The sequence below is a fragment of the Arvicanthis niloticus genome, chromosome 9, assembly GCF_011762505.2.
Source record: "Arvicanthis niloticus isolate mArvNil1 chromosome 9, mArvNil1.pat.X, whole genome shotgun sequence".
NCBI lineage: Eukaryota > Metazoa > Chordata > Mammalia > Rodentia > Muridae > Arvicanthis > Arvicanthis niloticus.
Window position 1 is genome coordinate 74,916,225 of NC_047666.1, and position 16,073 is coordinate 74,932,297.

The 16,073-nt window shown below is 42.3% G+C and overlaps 1 protein-coding gene across 5 annotated transcripts in view; it reads right to left on the reverse strand.

The window, feature by feature from the left end:
* The window catches only part of Slc15a5 (solute carrier family 15 member 5), a 90,617-nt gene that overhangs the window by 59,749 nt on the left and 14,795 nt on the right, over positions 1 to 16,073 (reverse strand). For all 5 annotated transcript variants that reach the window (XM_034512561.2, XM_076940706.1, XM_076940709.1 and 2 more), the window contains one exon: positions 11,021 to 11,190. In XM_034512561.2, coding sequence (XP_034368452.1) covers positions 11,021 to 11,190 — 170 coding nt within the window. The remainder of the gene's footprint in view (positions 1 to 11,020; positions 11,191 to 16,073) is intronic.

Consider the following 16,073-nt stretch of genomic DNA (forward strand, 5'->3'; position numbering starts at 1 on the left):
AGAGACCAGACTACACAGAGCATGGGAGTAATGTTATAGTCCCTTCCAGCAGTGTTGGAAACCATTACAAGGTTGTAAGTGGAAGAGAGATAGCATACAGTGTACATTTACAGAAAGTGACTCTAGGACCTCAGAACACAGCCCTGAATAGGATGTGGCCATCAAATCCCTCCCTTCAGAACTCAGAGAATTTGGTGGAAGAGCCAGAGGGGATGAAGGACATCCAGCAAACAAGGCCCTCTTGCACCGGGCTTGCCTGGGTTGGCAGCAGGCTTATATTATGGCTTCTGGTTTAATATTTTTATAGAATTCCTGTGTGTGTGAAGGAGTGGGTCTCTGATTTGTGGGCCTTCTTTTGGGCATATTTTTGTCTTTTCTAACTTCAATGAGATAGTTTTCATTTTATCTTATTATATTTTATTTTGTTATATTTTAAAAAACAAATGAATTGGAAAAAAATCGGTATTCTGGGGCCTTTTTTTGACTAAGTCAGAGAAGGCTCACCTGATGTGTCTGAAAATCTGAGTTTGATTTTAGAACTGAAAAAGAAACAGTAAATGAAAATGTAACCCATGAACCCGATGGCTGATTGATTTCAAGAGATGAGATAGGAAAGTGGGAGGCTGACAGGAGAGAGTGGTGTTGTGGGCAGGACTGTAGCATCAGCAAAGAGACACAGATAGAATGGACCATGTTTTCAGCAATCGACAGAAGGCGTGGGAGAAGTGAGTAGACTGGAGGATGGCCACATTTCCTTTTAAACAGCTGGATGTTGGTGACATATCATGAAGGAGAAAAGGGCTTGGTATGAGCTGGACATGGTGGTGCATGCCTTTAATTCCAGCACTGAGAAGGCAAAGGGAGGCGAATCTCTGTGAGTTCAAGGCCTCTCTAGTATATAGAGTGAGTTCCAGGCCAAGATGAGAAAGGGACAGAGAGAGACAGAGACACACAGAAAGATACTAGAGGCAGAGAGAGAGAGAGAGAGAGAGAGAGAGAGAGAGAGAGAGACAGAGAGAGACAGAGAGAGACAGAGAGAGACAGAGAGAGACAGAGAGAGACAGAGAGAGACAGATAGACAGACAGATACAGAGAGACAGACACAGAGAGACAGAGAGCTAGGATGGAAGGGAGAGGTACATTGGTAGCTCGGTGAACTAGGAGGTGAGCTGGGGTCACGTTTGAGATGAGACAACGCTGGATAACTAAGTCCAAAGTTAAATGGAAAATAACAATGTGCTTTTTAAGGCTGGGGAGAGGCCTATGGGTATCACTCACTTCACGGGCCAGGGGATGCCGGAAGAGAGAAACAGGGGCGTGCTGCAGATAGTGTGAGAGGGGAGGAGCACTGTGTGACAGAGCCCTAACAGCCTCAACAGGCCATTCTGATGGAGAAGCTGTGAGATAGTGTATCTGCCAGGGGCATGGCGGCTGACCCCATCACTGTAGCGCCCCCTGTTGAAATCACCTACCCATACCTGCTATACCGTCTTTATGGATGAATCCATTAGACATAAGAGAAAGCTCACACCTACTCTCCAAATAATAGTGGGCCATGGAGAGTCAGACTTTAAAGAAAATTCCACTGGTATTATAATTCTCAGATTATTTTTCACACACACACACACACACACACACACACACACAGAGTCTAGAACAAAAATTCAGCTGAGATGTAGAGTCCTGGCTCAAAGGCTCAGGACACACACAGCAGGCTTTCACATTCTAAAATAAAACAGATGAGCCGTTTTAAATGTTTTATTGCAAAAAACCCAAGGATTGCAGCTATTACAATTGAAAAAAAAACTTTTCAGAAGCCATTTTTCTATTCTTTGTACCTCAAAGTCCTTGGCTCTCTGATGTTCTGCTCCTCTGACCTTGATCTAATCATGAATATCTATGGTACTTAATTATAATAATAAAAAAAATCCGCCTACATTGCACTCTCCATGGTAAAGGCATATTTTTTTCTCCTTTGGTCACCTGCCAGTTCTCAAAATTATAGCAGTGGGAAGAAATGCAAATGAAGGGCGTGCTTGACAGCTAAACAGAATGGAATGCATGGTCTACATTTGAAAAGTTACCTTAAGATAAAAGGTAGCATAGAAAAAAAATCACTTCTTTAAGGTCACCTATGGCTTTGAATTATAGCTTAGAGATATTTCCAATTTAGTCATCAGGGAGGAAGAAGCCAAAATAAGGATTCTATCCTTTGCTGGGGAAAAGATAGCCAGAGCTTTACTTCACAATCATTGGGTGATCCAGCAACGCAGAAACCACAGACAAAACCGTCAAATGAAGAAACAAAGCACCCACTCTCATGGAGTCATTGTGGAAAGAGGCTTTCAAGAATAAGCCGCTGAGTATCTTCCAGGCTAATTGTGTTCTTGAAGCAGATGAAATTATTTTATTAATAAGCAAAAAGAATCACCTTAACATATGATAAAATATGAAATTTGTGGGCTCCACGAAGTTGGCAAGAATTGCAGTTGATTTTATGGATCTGTAAGACTTCAAGGAAAAGTATTTTATTGTTCATATTTTTCAAATGGGATGGTGGGAAGTAAATGGACACATGCTGAGTTGTTCTGAAACTGTTTAACCTAAGTGTTGGATATATGTGTACTTGTTTGCCATGTTTGTTTGAGTCAGAGTATCATCATGTAAACAGGCTGGCCCAGAATTTGAAATCTCGGACATGGTAAATGTGTCCCATGTAAGTGTTTTCTCTGCCACCTCCCTCTCTCTACCATAGTGTGTGAAGGTTGAACCCTGGGCTCAGTATATTTTAGGCAACTAGCAATAGCACCTAGAAAACCCTTCCCCTGTGTATGTGTATTTGTGTATAAATGCATATCCATAAAGCACTGATATTGTTGGTAATTAAGCATTCCAGAAAATGCCAACATAGTTTCCAAAAGCTTACACTTTATATTGCTTGGCATTTGTTTGGTATTTGGGGTCTACAGAGATAATTTTCTGAGTATGGATTCCATTTATTGGTTACCAGGAGGGCATGTGTGGTGGTTTGAATATGCTTGGCCGAGGGAGGGGACTAGTTGGAGTAGATGTGACCTTGTTGGAGGAAGTGTGTCACAGTGGGGGTGGGCTTGGAAACACTCCTACTAGCTTTCTGGAAGCAGTCTGCTCCTGGCTTCTTTTGGATGAAGATGTAGACTTCTCAGCTCTGCCAGTACCATTCCTGCCTGGATGCTGCCATGTTTCCTGCCTTGATAATGGACTGAACCTCTGAACCTGTAAGCCAGCCCCAATTAAATGTTGTCCTTTATAAGAGTTGCCTTGGTCATGGTGTCTGTTCACAGCAGTAAAACTCTAAGAAGACAGCATGTATCATGAGGTGATGGTCAACAGACCCAAGAGCTCTGAGACACAGGGGTTCTGTTTTCATTTCTATGAGGCTTTAGTCATAAGAAAGTCATCTCAGCCTAATAGATCATTGCTTCTGCCCTCTGGTGAGCAATAACAAACCCTGAGCCTTTTCTGTATTGAGTGTTGTGAGATACAGGAGTCTCTTTATGGATGTGAAAGGACAGATTGAACAGGTTGGCAAATGAACTTGAACTAATGAGCTTAGGGTGCACCAGGAGCAGAGATGTGCGTGGGAGCCTTGAATGCTGCCATGCCCACCTGCCACATGGGCTCATGGTAGACATAAAGTGACATGTGACGTGGCTGAGTGTGTGACTGTGACTGGAGGATGAAGCTCATGGGTGATGCTAATTTGTGACCATGGTGTGTGACGTTGTTGGGTCACACTGCACGATGATTCTAGTGGGGGACAGTGATGAGTGACATCATTCTGGTGAATGACATTGACTCTGCTGAGTGACAGTGAAGGGTGGTGTGACACCGGTGACTAACATTAGTAAATAATACCACTCATGGAGTTGTGGTTGCTGTTAACATCTTAGCGAAACAGGAGAGATGGGGAAAGATGGAAGAGTTGGGCAAGGTGAACAAAAAGACTGACCAAAGGGAAAATAAAAAAATACCTAACTTCAAGATGCAGTGAAGATGAAATATCAAATCCAAGTCAAAGACAGGGACTTTCTAACAAACGAGATTGGAATAACTCATTGGAATATAGACAGAAGATGATTTTATTCTTAAAGTCTATTCTCCTGTAATTCCAAGTGATTCAGAGGTGAGAAGGCAAAGAACACAACAGAAAAACTGAAAGAGAGCACGGGCGAACTCTTCTATAACTCTGGAGAAAAGCTGTTTTGCCATAGCTCTGAATCAACTAGAAACAGGGAGAGAGTAGAGGAATTTGATTAAAAACATTAAATCCAAGAAAAGATAATACAACTATATTCAGGAAAACAAAAACCTGTGCATGGAAAATAACACATGAGCTTGGATTAGAAAATATATATTAGAAATAATATATGGAATCCTTGTCATTAGATAATGGGTGAATACATATACTACAGATTGAAATCTTAGCATTGATGAACACCTAAAAGACAAGCCTCTTTGTCTGTTTCTGTCTTTGTTTCTTTGTGTGTCTCTGTCTCTCTGTCTCTGTTTCTCTCTGTGTGTATCTCTGTCTCTGTCTATGTTTCTGTTTCTCTTGTTTTCTCTCTCTCTCTCTCTCTCTCTCTCTCTCTCCAGGGTTTCACTGTGTAGTCTTGGTTGTTTGGGAACTTACTTTGTAGCCCAGGCTGGCCTTGAACTCACAGAGATCTGCCTGCCATCAAGCTTCTCTTAACTATCCAGTTAGAAAAGAAACCAAAAGAACTTGGGTTTGGAGACACATGGCAACCAATAGAGCAGAGCAAAATGCATAGGCTTCAGCAAAAGAGTACCTGATTTGGGGATCTAAAGAAATAAGAACAAACGAAAGCCAGGTGTTAGAGGAGGGAAGCAGAGCCCATGAACAGAACAATTATAGACAAACCAACAAATCAAACCGCCTCCTCAAACTCTATCAACCAAACAAAAACTGAAGGAACTAGGTTATGCTCCTGTAAATACCAGAAAAATCCAGACACCTTTATACGCAGCATCAAAGGCTGGGAGAGAGAAATGTGCCAGATCCAAAACTCTAAGTGGAAGACACGGGAAATCTACACTACAAGTGATGTCACAGGCAAGGTAGAAGATCCTCTAAGTAACCAAGTAGTAACTGACTGTTCAACTGAGAAGAAATGGTTAGAGTTCATAGAAAACCACAAACTATTAGAATTGAATCATAAAGTATAAATAATCTGAAAAACCTAACTAGGAAGGAGTTTGTGGCCACACCAGAAATCTTATAGTAAAGAAAAAGCCCAAGCTTGAAGGACTCTACCAAACAGCTAAAGAAGCATTAATGGCAAAGCAATGACAATCTTACAAACTCTATAGAGGAATTTGAAGGAAGAATGTCACAATGTTCTATGAGCTGCAGAGTTGACCTGGTAGACTACACTTTAGAATTTCTGTTGAATATTGATGGAAAAACACTAAGCAAAATACCAGGAAGCCAAACTCAAAAACACAATAAGAAGACTGTATGCCACAAAAAGGGAATTGATATCTAAATGCAAGGGTGGCTTGACATCTTTAAAAAATCATATCATCATAACAAGATGAAGGTGGAAGGAAGGAAGGAAGGAAGGAAGGAAGGAAGGAAGGAAGGAAGGAAGGAAGGACAGGTATGGTCAATGCAATGATACAGAAAGGGTTATGACAAAATGCAGAGCCCTAGAATGATAACACTTGACAGTCTGGGAATAGCGCAAAAGCACCACAACACAGTGAAAGAATACGTGAAAACCTGTAGCTATCAGTGAGGGGAGAGTGAAGGCTTTTTAGTAGGTCAGAAACAGGATACAGACACTCATGTTGCTGTTAGTATTGAACACAGTGGGAATGTCCTAGGTTTGAACAATTAGATTTAAAGAAAGAAAGCAAGAAAGAAAAAGAAAAAAAAGAAAGAAGAGAGAGAGAGAGAGAGAGAGAGAGAGAGAGAGAGAGAGAGAGAGAGAGAGAGATATGAAAAGGAAGAAATATAGCCAGAATTTCAGGAAACAAGTAAAAGCATCACTGTTCTCAGATAAGAAATCCTATATCATGATTACACACAGCACACACACACACATGTACCCACACATACACACAAACCTGTGAAAGCTAATTTAGTAAATTTAGCAAATTTTTGGCTTTAAGATGAATTATTAATGATTGGGCTGGAGAGATCACTTGGCAGTTGAGAGTGCTTGCCACTCTTGTGCAGGGTCTGGGTTCTGCTCTTAGCCATGTTTGAAGGCTCAGCATGACCTCTATCTTCAGCTGCAGGGCATCCAACACCCTCTTCTGACCTTTGTTGGTATCTGCACACACATGTGCATACACTCACATTGGTCAAAAGTAAATACGATCAAAACATGATTGAGAACCTAGATACTAACAATGATGGCTCTTAAGGAAAGTTAAGGAGATGGTAGCATGCACCACAGCACACACACAAAATGGTACATATTCAGAAGTAAACTTACCCAAGCAGGTAAAAGTGCAGTTTACTGGAAAATACAAAAATTTTAAAAGCAATGGAAGAGAACGAGTGCCCTGATGCACATTAGTAATTTCACTACTTGGGAAGTGGAGGCAGGAGGATCAGGACTTCAAGGTTGTCTTTGGCTTTGTAATTGATTCATGGCCATCTGGGATTACATGGGATCTTATTACAAAAAATTAGAAATAAGTAAATAAATTGAAGAAGACTGTAATCAATGGAAAAAAGCCAATGGTTCCTAGTTGAAAGTCTTAATATTTTTAAAACATTAACGCAATCCAAAAAGATCATAACAACATTGTGTATGTGCTCATGAGCATGCAAAAAAAAAAAAAGTCCTTAAACATGTGTAGGATCTCACATACTGGTGAATGGTCAAAGTAGTCTGGAGAAACAAAAATAAATTTGGATGCCAAATATTCTGATTTCAAAGCACACTACAAAGCAACAGTGACAGAGAGTACAGAGTTCTGGAACAAGAACAGAAATTAAGTTCCTGAACCAGATAATCACTGAATGAACTTCAACAGGATGGAAATATTCCACAGAAGGAAAGTGAGAAGGGGAAATGAATATCCAGATACAAAAGATGAATTTGTACACTTACCTCATGCTATATGCAAAATATTAAACTAAAATAGATTAGAGACCCAAAGCCATCAAAGGCTCAGAGAAAAATCACTCTTCAAGAGCTTGTGCTTTGTCTTGTTTTCTTGGATGTGACATCCAAGGCACAGCTAACAAAATTTAGCGAGAGAGAGAGAGAGAGAGAGAGAGAGAGAGAGAGAGAGAGAGAGAGGTATATTTGTATGTGTATTAGGGTAAATGTAGAAACTGCATATCAAAGGAAACAGGCAAAAAGGCGAAGCGTGGAATGGAAGGAACTGACTGTAACTTACACATCCAATACAAGGAAGGTCAATATCCAGGATATAACTGACCTCTACATGTTCACGGTGACTAGAACCAAATGTCCTGACTTTAAATACGCACAGAGGACTTGGAAAGATAATTTATCAAACAGTACATAAAGGTGGCTGATGAACATCAACCAGATTTTATGATTGACCATTTGGGGAATGTTGATCAAAATAGTGATGCGACATCAGCTCACATTCATCAATGTGGCCACAGTTACTAGTAAAAGAAGAAGCTAAATGCTGGTCGAACAGAGCGAGCATGTGAGGAGCACCTGGGCATGGAGGATGGGAGTGTAGGAGAGGCAGATGTTGAAGGAAGCAGCTGGAAATGTGCTCAGACAGTGAAAGAGGAGGAGATGTACTTCTGGGCATGTGATTCCATGGGGCAGCACTCTGTAGCTGTCTGCATACCTCTGTTTGTAACAGCAGTTTTTATGTTACACGAGAAGTGTTTGCAGTTTAACGGTCCAGTAACAGATGAGTGGATGAAAAAAAAATGCGTTCTTGATTGCATCATAGCCACGTGTTTGGATAATGGAGGATCGATCAGGAGTTCAAGGCCATTCTTGACTGTATAGTGAATTATAAGTCAGCCTGGGTTAAGTGGGAGCCCGCCTTAAAATACCAAGTGATGATGTGTTCTTTACACTGGAGTGTTATCCAGTCTTAAAAATGAAGAAAATGGGGGTTAGAGAGATGGCTCAGTGGTTAAGAGCACTGACTGTTTTCCAGAGGACATGGGTTCAATTCCTAGTACCCAACAAGGAAGCTCACAACTGTCTGTTAACTCCAAGATCTGACACCCTTACACAGACATACATGCTGGCAAAATACCAATGCACATAAAATAAAAATAAATAAGATTATTTTCTTAAAAAAGTTTAAAAATAAAGCAAAATTGAAGACAATGTTGTCATATGCTATCACATATGTGATACATGAGGGTATTTGTTTAAAGGGATTAAATCAGAAAGTCTATTGTCAGGATACCAAAAAACACATGTTACAAAATTAAAAAATAAATATATAGGTTATATTAAAGTTAAAACCACAGAAGAAGAAGCTAATGCAAACTAAAGCCCAGAAATGAAACAGAAAATAGAAAGTCAGTTCCTATGATCTTCAAGGAGTAATGGAGGGAATAAGTGGACACAGAAATTCTGTGTTTTGAGAAGTAAAAGGAGTATGGAAATCTGCTTTGCTGAACTCGCAGGAATGTGGCATAAGGATTCATCTGAGCAGAGTACAGACCTGATTTTCTTCCCTTGTGGGGAACATTACATGTAGGTAAAAGAAGTCAGTGGAACTAAGACCACAAAAGGCAAGACATTGCACTTCCTAACTGAAATAAATAACATAGTCCATCACTTCTGTTCCTTCAGAGTTGATTGATATCAGGACGGTGGGAAAGACTGAGCAGCAGGCACCGAGTTACAGTTAAAGAGAGTCTGGAAGTTCTGGGGCTATTATAAAACAGGGTAACTATAGAGAACAGCAGTGTATTGGGTGGTTTATTTATTTATTTATTTATTTACTTATTTATTTATTTGCTTTTTTGTGTGACAGGGTCTCATGTACCTCAGTCTGACCTCAGACTTGCTTAAGTACCTGACACTGGCCTTGAGCTCTTGATTTTTCTGCCTCTACCTTCCCTGGCATTACAGGTATGTACAACAGTCCAGTACAAGTTTAAGTATTTTAAAAAGCTCAAGAAAATAAGATTTTGAATGTTTTCTTAACCAAAATTAAGTAATATGGGTTTAACCTAATTTAAACATTACAGATGATATACAGATATCTATAAATATTATGATACCTCAATAATATGTGTGTTTTCTATTTTAATGTATCCATTAAAAGTACATTCAGAAGCTGTGGGATGGTTTAATGACTAAGAACACTTGCTGCTTTTGCAAGGAAATCAGAGTTCAGTGCCCAGCATCCACAACAGTCTGAAGGCTAGCTCCAAGGGGATCTGAAATCTTATGCTCTCTTCTGGCCTCTTCTGGCAACTGCACTCACTGAGTATTACTTTATCTGTCTGTCTGTCTGTCTGTCTATCTATCTATCTATCTATCTATCTATCTATCTATCTATCTATCTATCTATCATCTATTATATGTAACTCAAAAACCTTTAAAAATAAAATAAAGTTAGGATTCAGAACTAGTGGCACATGCCTGTAATCCCAGTACTCAAGAGCTGGACATATGGGGATCCTGAGTTTCAGATTAGTGTGAAATATCTAGAGAAGTCAAGGCCAAACTGCTCTAAACAATGAGCTCTTGTCTCAGAAAACAAAACAGGAATGAGAAATGTGGGCACCAACACAGCCTCAAAACCCTCCACCTGCAGTCTGTCCTGCATGCAGGATGTGCTGGGGCAGTGGTGGCATAGAGCTTGTGGGAGTGGCCAACCAATGTTCGGTTTGTCTACACGGTCTGGACCACCAGGAATTGGGGACTAGATAACCCAGAGACTTGGAAGAAAACAATGAAGTCATTGCTAATGATAGTCTACTGTTCAAATAGAAGGTGCCTTAGCTACTCGTCCTCAGAGAAGCTTCCTTCGGCAGAGAAGACTGAGGGGACCGGGCTGGTGCAGAGACTCACAGCCAGACATTATGTGGAAACAGTCTAAACTGGAGGTCTCCATCGGGTCGTTCCCTCAGTGATTCGGAGATGGGGAACCTGGGAGGAAGGGCTGTAGGACTCAGACAGGATGGAGGACACCAGGAGAGCAATCAAATCAGGGCTCATGTGGGCTCACAGAGATGGAAACTGCACTCACAGGGCTCGCAGGGGTCTGCCCAGGCCCTCTGTGTATACCTTATGGCTGTTCGCTTGCTGTTATCGTGGGCCTCCCAACAGTCAGAGCAGATGTATCGCTCTCGCTTTTGCCAGGTCTTGGGATGCTTTTCTTCCTCTATTGGCTTGCCTTGTCCAGCCTCTATATGAGGACCTTTCCCTTGCCTGACTGCATCTTGTTGTGTCCTATCTGGCTGATGTCTCTTGGAGACCTGCTCTTTTCTGAAGAGGAATGGATCTGGGGGAGAGGGGAGGTCCAGTAGAGCTACGAGGAGTGCAGGGAGGCGAAATGCTTGTTGGAATGTAAAAAATAAAAATATGATAAAGGAAAATATCAACGATAACTTGTCATTACAGAAATATTAGCAAAACAAAACAAAAACAAACAAATTTAAATTAAGATGAAGCAATTCACACCTGTTTCTATCTATAAACAATAATAACACTGAGAAGAGGTTTTTTAAAAAAGTATTTGGACATAAGTATTCACATAGTGTGCAATGTGTATTATTGTATCATATATGCAAATGTTTGCCATGATGTAGATGAATGAACCTCTATAAGAGTTGGGCTCTGTGGTTGCCAGAGTGGGACAGAGAAACCGTGAAAGTGAGTGAGTGTCTGAGGGCTGGAGCTGGGGTCCCCACGCTCGGGGGAGGTAAAGGCAGACATTGTCCGTCTCTGCTGTTCACAGGTGTAGTAACTGCAGACTCATGCAGTCCTGAGAGTTCAAAGGCGTCGTAGGGTATTTAAGAAGGAGGTAAGAGACTCACGGTTCTTTGGCTGATAGATCAGGTCGAAGTCCTTCATGTAAAGGATTACCAAGGCGGTGAACACGGACAGAGAAGGAAGCAGGACCACAACGGCCCCGGACCCCAAGCGCTGGATGCCTGAGATTCCCAGAAAGACAACAGCTGCATTCAGGTTCATGGACCAGGAGGTCCTAGGGCACAGAGAGAGAGAAGAAAAATCCCAGCAGTTATGTACATAACATCTCGAGTCGTGGCCATGTGATTTCACTTACAGATTAAGAACGGGTGCCAGGTATCACTCGTCTCCCACACGTAGCATTTCTCCATATTTTCACAAGCCTGGGAGCACCGCCTCCCTGTTGGGTTCCTTGTCCTTGTTTCTGCTTGAATAGATGCAGGGACAGAGTGGACTTTTTTTCCACTACCTTAACAGGTCAACATAGTTTTTTGTTTTTGTTTTTTTTTTTCCGGTCAGGAGCCTTAGGAGATAAAGGTCAGGCTAGGCAGGTTCAACATTTTCTGCCGCAGCAACTGAAGAAGGTAAAACCAAGGACTGTATCTAACCAGGTGTCTATAACCCTGCGACCCATGAGCCTGAAAAATGCCTATCATTTAAGAACAAAATATCTTTAAGTATAGAAAGACACAAAAACTTCGGGATTACCCTATTTAAACCCAGGTTAGACATTAAGTCAAGGAAAAGAGAGGTTTGAACAAAAACCTCCTTTCGTAATGACCAGCATCAAGAGAAGCTTACGTACCTTGGAGTTTGCAAATTATTTCTGGGAAAATACTCTCACCTCTCAACCTTTCACCGGATCTGTATTTAGCATTAGATCCTACGGGCTTGGAATTTAATGCCATAATCCTACCATGTCAAGTTAAAAAGCTGTTGTTGAGGTATGATATGATGCAATATAGTAAGATACAATTTACTCATTTAACTACAAATGCCCCCTCATTTATGAAGCTTTATTATGTGAGCATTTATATATCAGTTGTGTAAATTCTAATGGAATTACACGTTAATATACTACTTTTGTGAGTGAGAGCTTAAAGGGTTTACATGACTAAATCCACCGCCCCCCCCCCCCATCCTGCCCCCATGATTTAACAAAAAGCAACTGGTTAGTGACTCCCGTTGACTGGGCAGAATCCCTTTCCCTTCGCTCTGGTGTATGGTTAGGGGACCTGCGTCCTATCGTCTCTGTGAAAGTCACAGGCTGTTCCTGTACTCGGGCATGTGTCCATGCAGACTTGTCATCCATGGGAGTTCCCCATGGCATGCTTTCCATGAGATCCAATTGTTCTTTTCCTTCCTTCCCCCTCCCTTCCCACCCCCTCCTCCCACTCTTCTGCCCTTCTTTTCTTTCTGCCTCACTCTCCCTCCACCTCCCCTCCCCATTCCCCACCCATCTCTGGCTCCTCTTTTCACACTCCTCCCCTGTATTTACTCCCGTCCCTATTTCCGTATCTCCTTTTCCCTTCCCATTCCCCTCTTCCCTTCTTCCTTCCCCTCCCCTCCTCTGTTCTCCCTCTCTCTGTCTCTTCACACCCTCTCTCCCTTTATCTTCCATTTCTACAGCCCTTCCTCTCTCTCCATTTCTCGTACTCATTTTCCCTCCCTCTCTCCTCCCAGCTTCTCATCCACTTTTGCTCCATATACCTTTACCACTTTCTCCTATTCCCCTTTCCACTCGTCCTCTAGACTTCCTTCATACACCCCCAAATATCCTTATAACAAATCCACTCCCTTTTTCCTCCCCTTCAAACACACCCATCCACGCATTTTCACCATCTCCCATCCATGCCCCCTCCATCACCTCCGGTCAGCAACCCTGCACGACCTGGTTCACTACGCCACAGCCTCCCTACCCCCTCTGCCTGTCAGCCTCCGGACACTCTTCTAACATAACCCGTACTCTTCACACAACTTCCTTACCGCTACCACTCCTGTCAGCAAACCATCTCTCCCTGCCCTCTCCCTTTCATGTTTGGTATACCCATCATTCTCCTTCACAAATGCCTTCACCTTCCCTCAATATCCGACATCCACAATCCCTCTCGTCTTCCGTCTGCCACTCCCTCTGCCCACCCCCATTTGTTTCCCACCCCCCAGAATGGCTCTACCATCCATCCAACATCCAGCCTCCTCTCCATATCCTCTACCCAGTACCATTTCCCCTCTATGGTCATCCACTTGCGCATGCGCATCCCTCAATACTGGTCTGCAACCCGTCCTCCACACCTCGCTACCACACAACCACTCCACTGTCTATCTACCATCTATATTATGCAATATCTGTTTACCCAATCCAACCATGCCCCCTCAAATCCACATCCACCCACCATCCACCTGCATCATCTTTTTACTAGGGTATTTATCATGGGTCCACCTCCACCAGTACTCTGCCCATCCCTAGTCACTCCAACGGCCCCAATCCCTACCTTATCTACCCTCATCTGCCCTGCTCATATCCACTCCCTATACACGTGCATTCATACTCATCTATCCCTATCCCCTGAGATCCACCATCCATACAACTTCTACCCACCACGCTCATACACTACCCACCACCACCACTCCCCATCTACCTCCCATGTGCTTCCGTATCTACCATCTTCATGTTTACCAAACCCTAGATCCACATCCTATCCAGCCCCATTCCTTCCCATGTCCACCCTCATGCGTCTCCATCCACCCTGTTCGACTGCTATCTTACCCACGTTTACACCTGATTGTTTCTCACCTGGTCCTCACCATCTCATCCATATCCACAGCGCACTCCTGTAATCCTCATCTACACTCTACCAACTTCTCACCCAACCACTGTTGTCGTGTGTGCACCCTCCTAATTCCCCCCACTCACTGCTCTAATCCACCATTGGTTCCTCTACCCATTTTCATCTTACCCTACTCAGCGCCCCTCACGCCATCTCCTCCCCACATGCCCCCATTCACCTCTCCCTCATCCTGTCCCATCAGGTCATTCCTTCTTACTACCAAGTAGGGTTTGCTTTATAAACACTTATTATTTATTCATCCACTTATCTGTTGATAGACATTTTTTCTAGCTCATAGCCAGTACGAACATTGATGTTCCAGTGTTTGTACAGATATGGGCATTCACTTTCTATAGGTAAAAGTCTAGGAGTGAAATGGCTGAGGCTTATGATTCATGTGTAATTAATAGTATAAGGAACTTACAAATGGGTTCTGAGGCCCTGAGATATTTTATGCTGTGATCATGTTTGTGAATGTTCTAATCCGTTTACACCATGGTCAGCACTGAGGATGGTAGACTTGTATCAGTGTCTCATTGTGGTTAATGATACCCACCTTCCTCTAATGGGTTCTGGCTTTCCATATCTTCTTTGATAGAGCTTTTTTTTTTTTTTTTTTTTTTTCCAAATATGTCTCTCCCTTAAAGAGAAAGTTGGTGCTGGGAAGAAGACTCAGTGGGTAATGTGATTGTTCTACAAACATGGGGTCCTGGTTCAGGTTCCAGCTTCCATGTAGAGAAGCCCAGCACAGCAAATCCCTGTCATCCCAGTACTGGGAGGATCGTGGGGCTTGGCTGGCCAGCCGATTCATAAATGCCATGTTTAGTAGGAGATCTTGCTTCAAAAGTCATGTGGAGAATGATAGCGGAAGACACCCAACATTGACCTTTCAGTTACGCACACTTATGCATGAGTGTATGCACCTGCACACACAGCGTACACAGCATACACAGGACACACACAGCACACGCAGCACACACAAATTTAAAAGGTTGCTATTCCCCCTTAATATTGAATTTAAAATCTTTATATGTCTGTAAATAAGTAGCTTTATGCATATTTCCTTTCAGCCTGGAACTTGTCCTTTAATTGATTTACTAAAGTCTGTATGGCATCCACTTGCTGGGTTTATTGTCTCTTTCAGGTCAAGCTTCCAATGTGGTTTCTAAGACTTCTTTGCCAAACACGAGTTCACAGAGTTTTCTCCCACTTTTTCTTCAGGAAAGAGCCCTAAGACTTGGAGAGCTGAGGTGAGCCATCTGGTTTGATGTAGCTGTGCAACAAGTCTAGGAGGCAAAGCCATTTGTCACTGTGAGGCCTACAAGCAGGAACTGGGCTCTGTGATCTTTTGGTGCCCCTTTCCCGGATTCTGCAGTTATCAGTTTTATGACACCATTATTTCCTTATTCATCCGGGCTTTGACATTTGATCAACGTGTTTCATCTATCATTAATTATAAGTATTGTCCTTCTTCTTTGAAATGGTGGTCAGAAGACATGAATTGGAGCTAAATTCTGGTAATCATTCACACCTTACCTGACCTTACACGCCCTGGAATTCAGTGTAATTTTAAAAATAAAGATCATACCTTTTAGACAAAGATTATTTTAAAGAGTTGAGTAAAAAAATAGTTAGCTCTGTGGTGCTAAGCAAGTATCTCTGTCTCATTTTTCCTCCAATTCTTACTGAGAAGACAAGAACTGTGGCACAGGTCTGGAAGAAAGGGGTACAATGTCTGGAGATGAAGTAGATCCTTCAGCGCTTGCTTAGCCATGGTAATTTATTGGGGTTTTATTCTCAGATAGTTGGGGGGGGGGCGTTCTTGGGGGAAAGTGAGCATGAGATTGATTATGTCTGACTTTAAATAAAAGGAGTTAAATGACCATAATGTTGGCTCCATGATTGCAGACCAGGTATAGCATGGAGTCACAGCCATTGTGATGGTCTGGATCACAGGTTAAGAGATGGTTTGGACCACAGGTAAGAGAGAGCTGTCCAGGGGCACCATAGGGAAGGGGTTGAATGTCAGCTGTGAGATGTATGAGAGGCTATGCCTCAGGCTGGCACTGTCTCTGAAACACCCACCTACTGTTGTGTGACTTTTTATCTCCCTTGCCTTTTTCTGCCTTACTTTTTAAGTCCACATCAGGTGTCTCCAGTGGTCTGAAATATTCTACTTATTCTGGCCCCCATACTTCCAATAAAAACCTCACCCATTTGACATGTGCCAGTTCGGCTTCTTTTGTGTAGATGGTCATGCTTCTTACTGACACCCTTTTATTTTGCATCT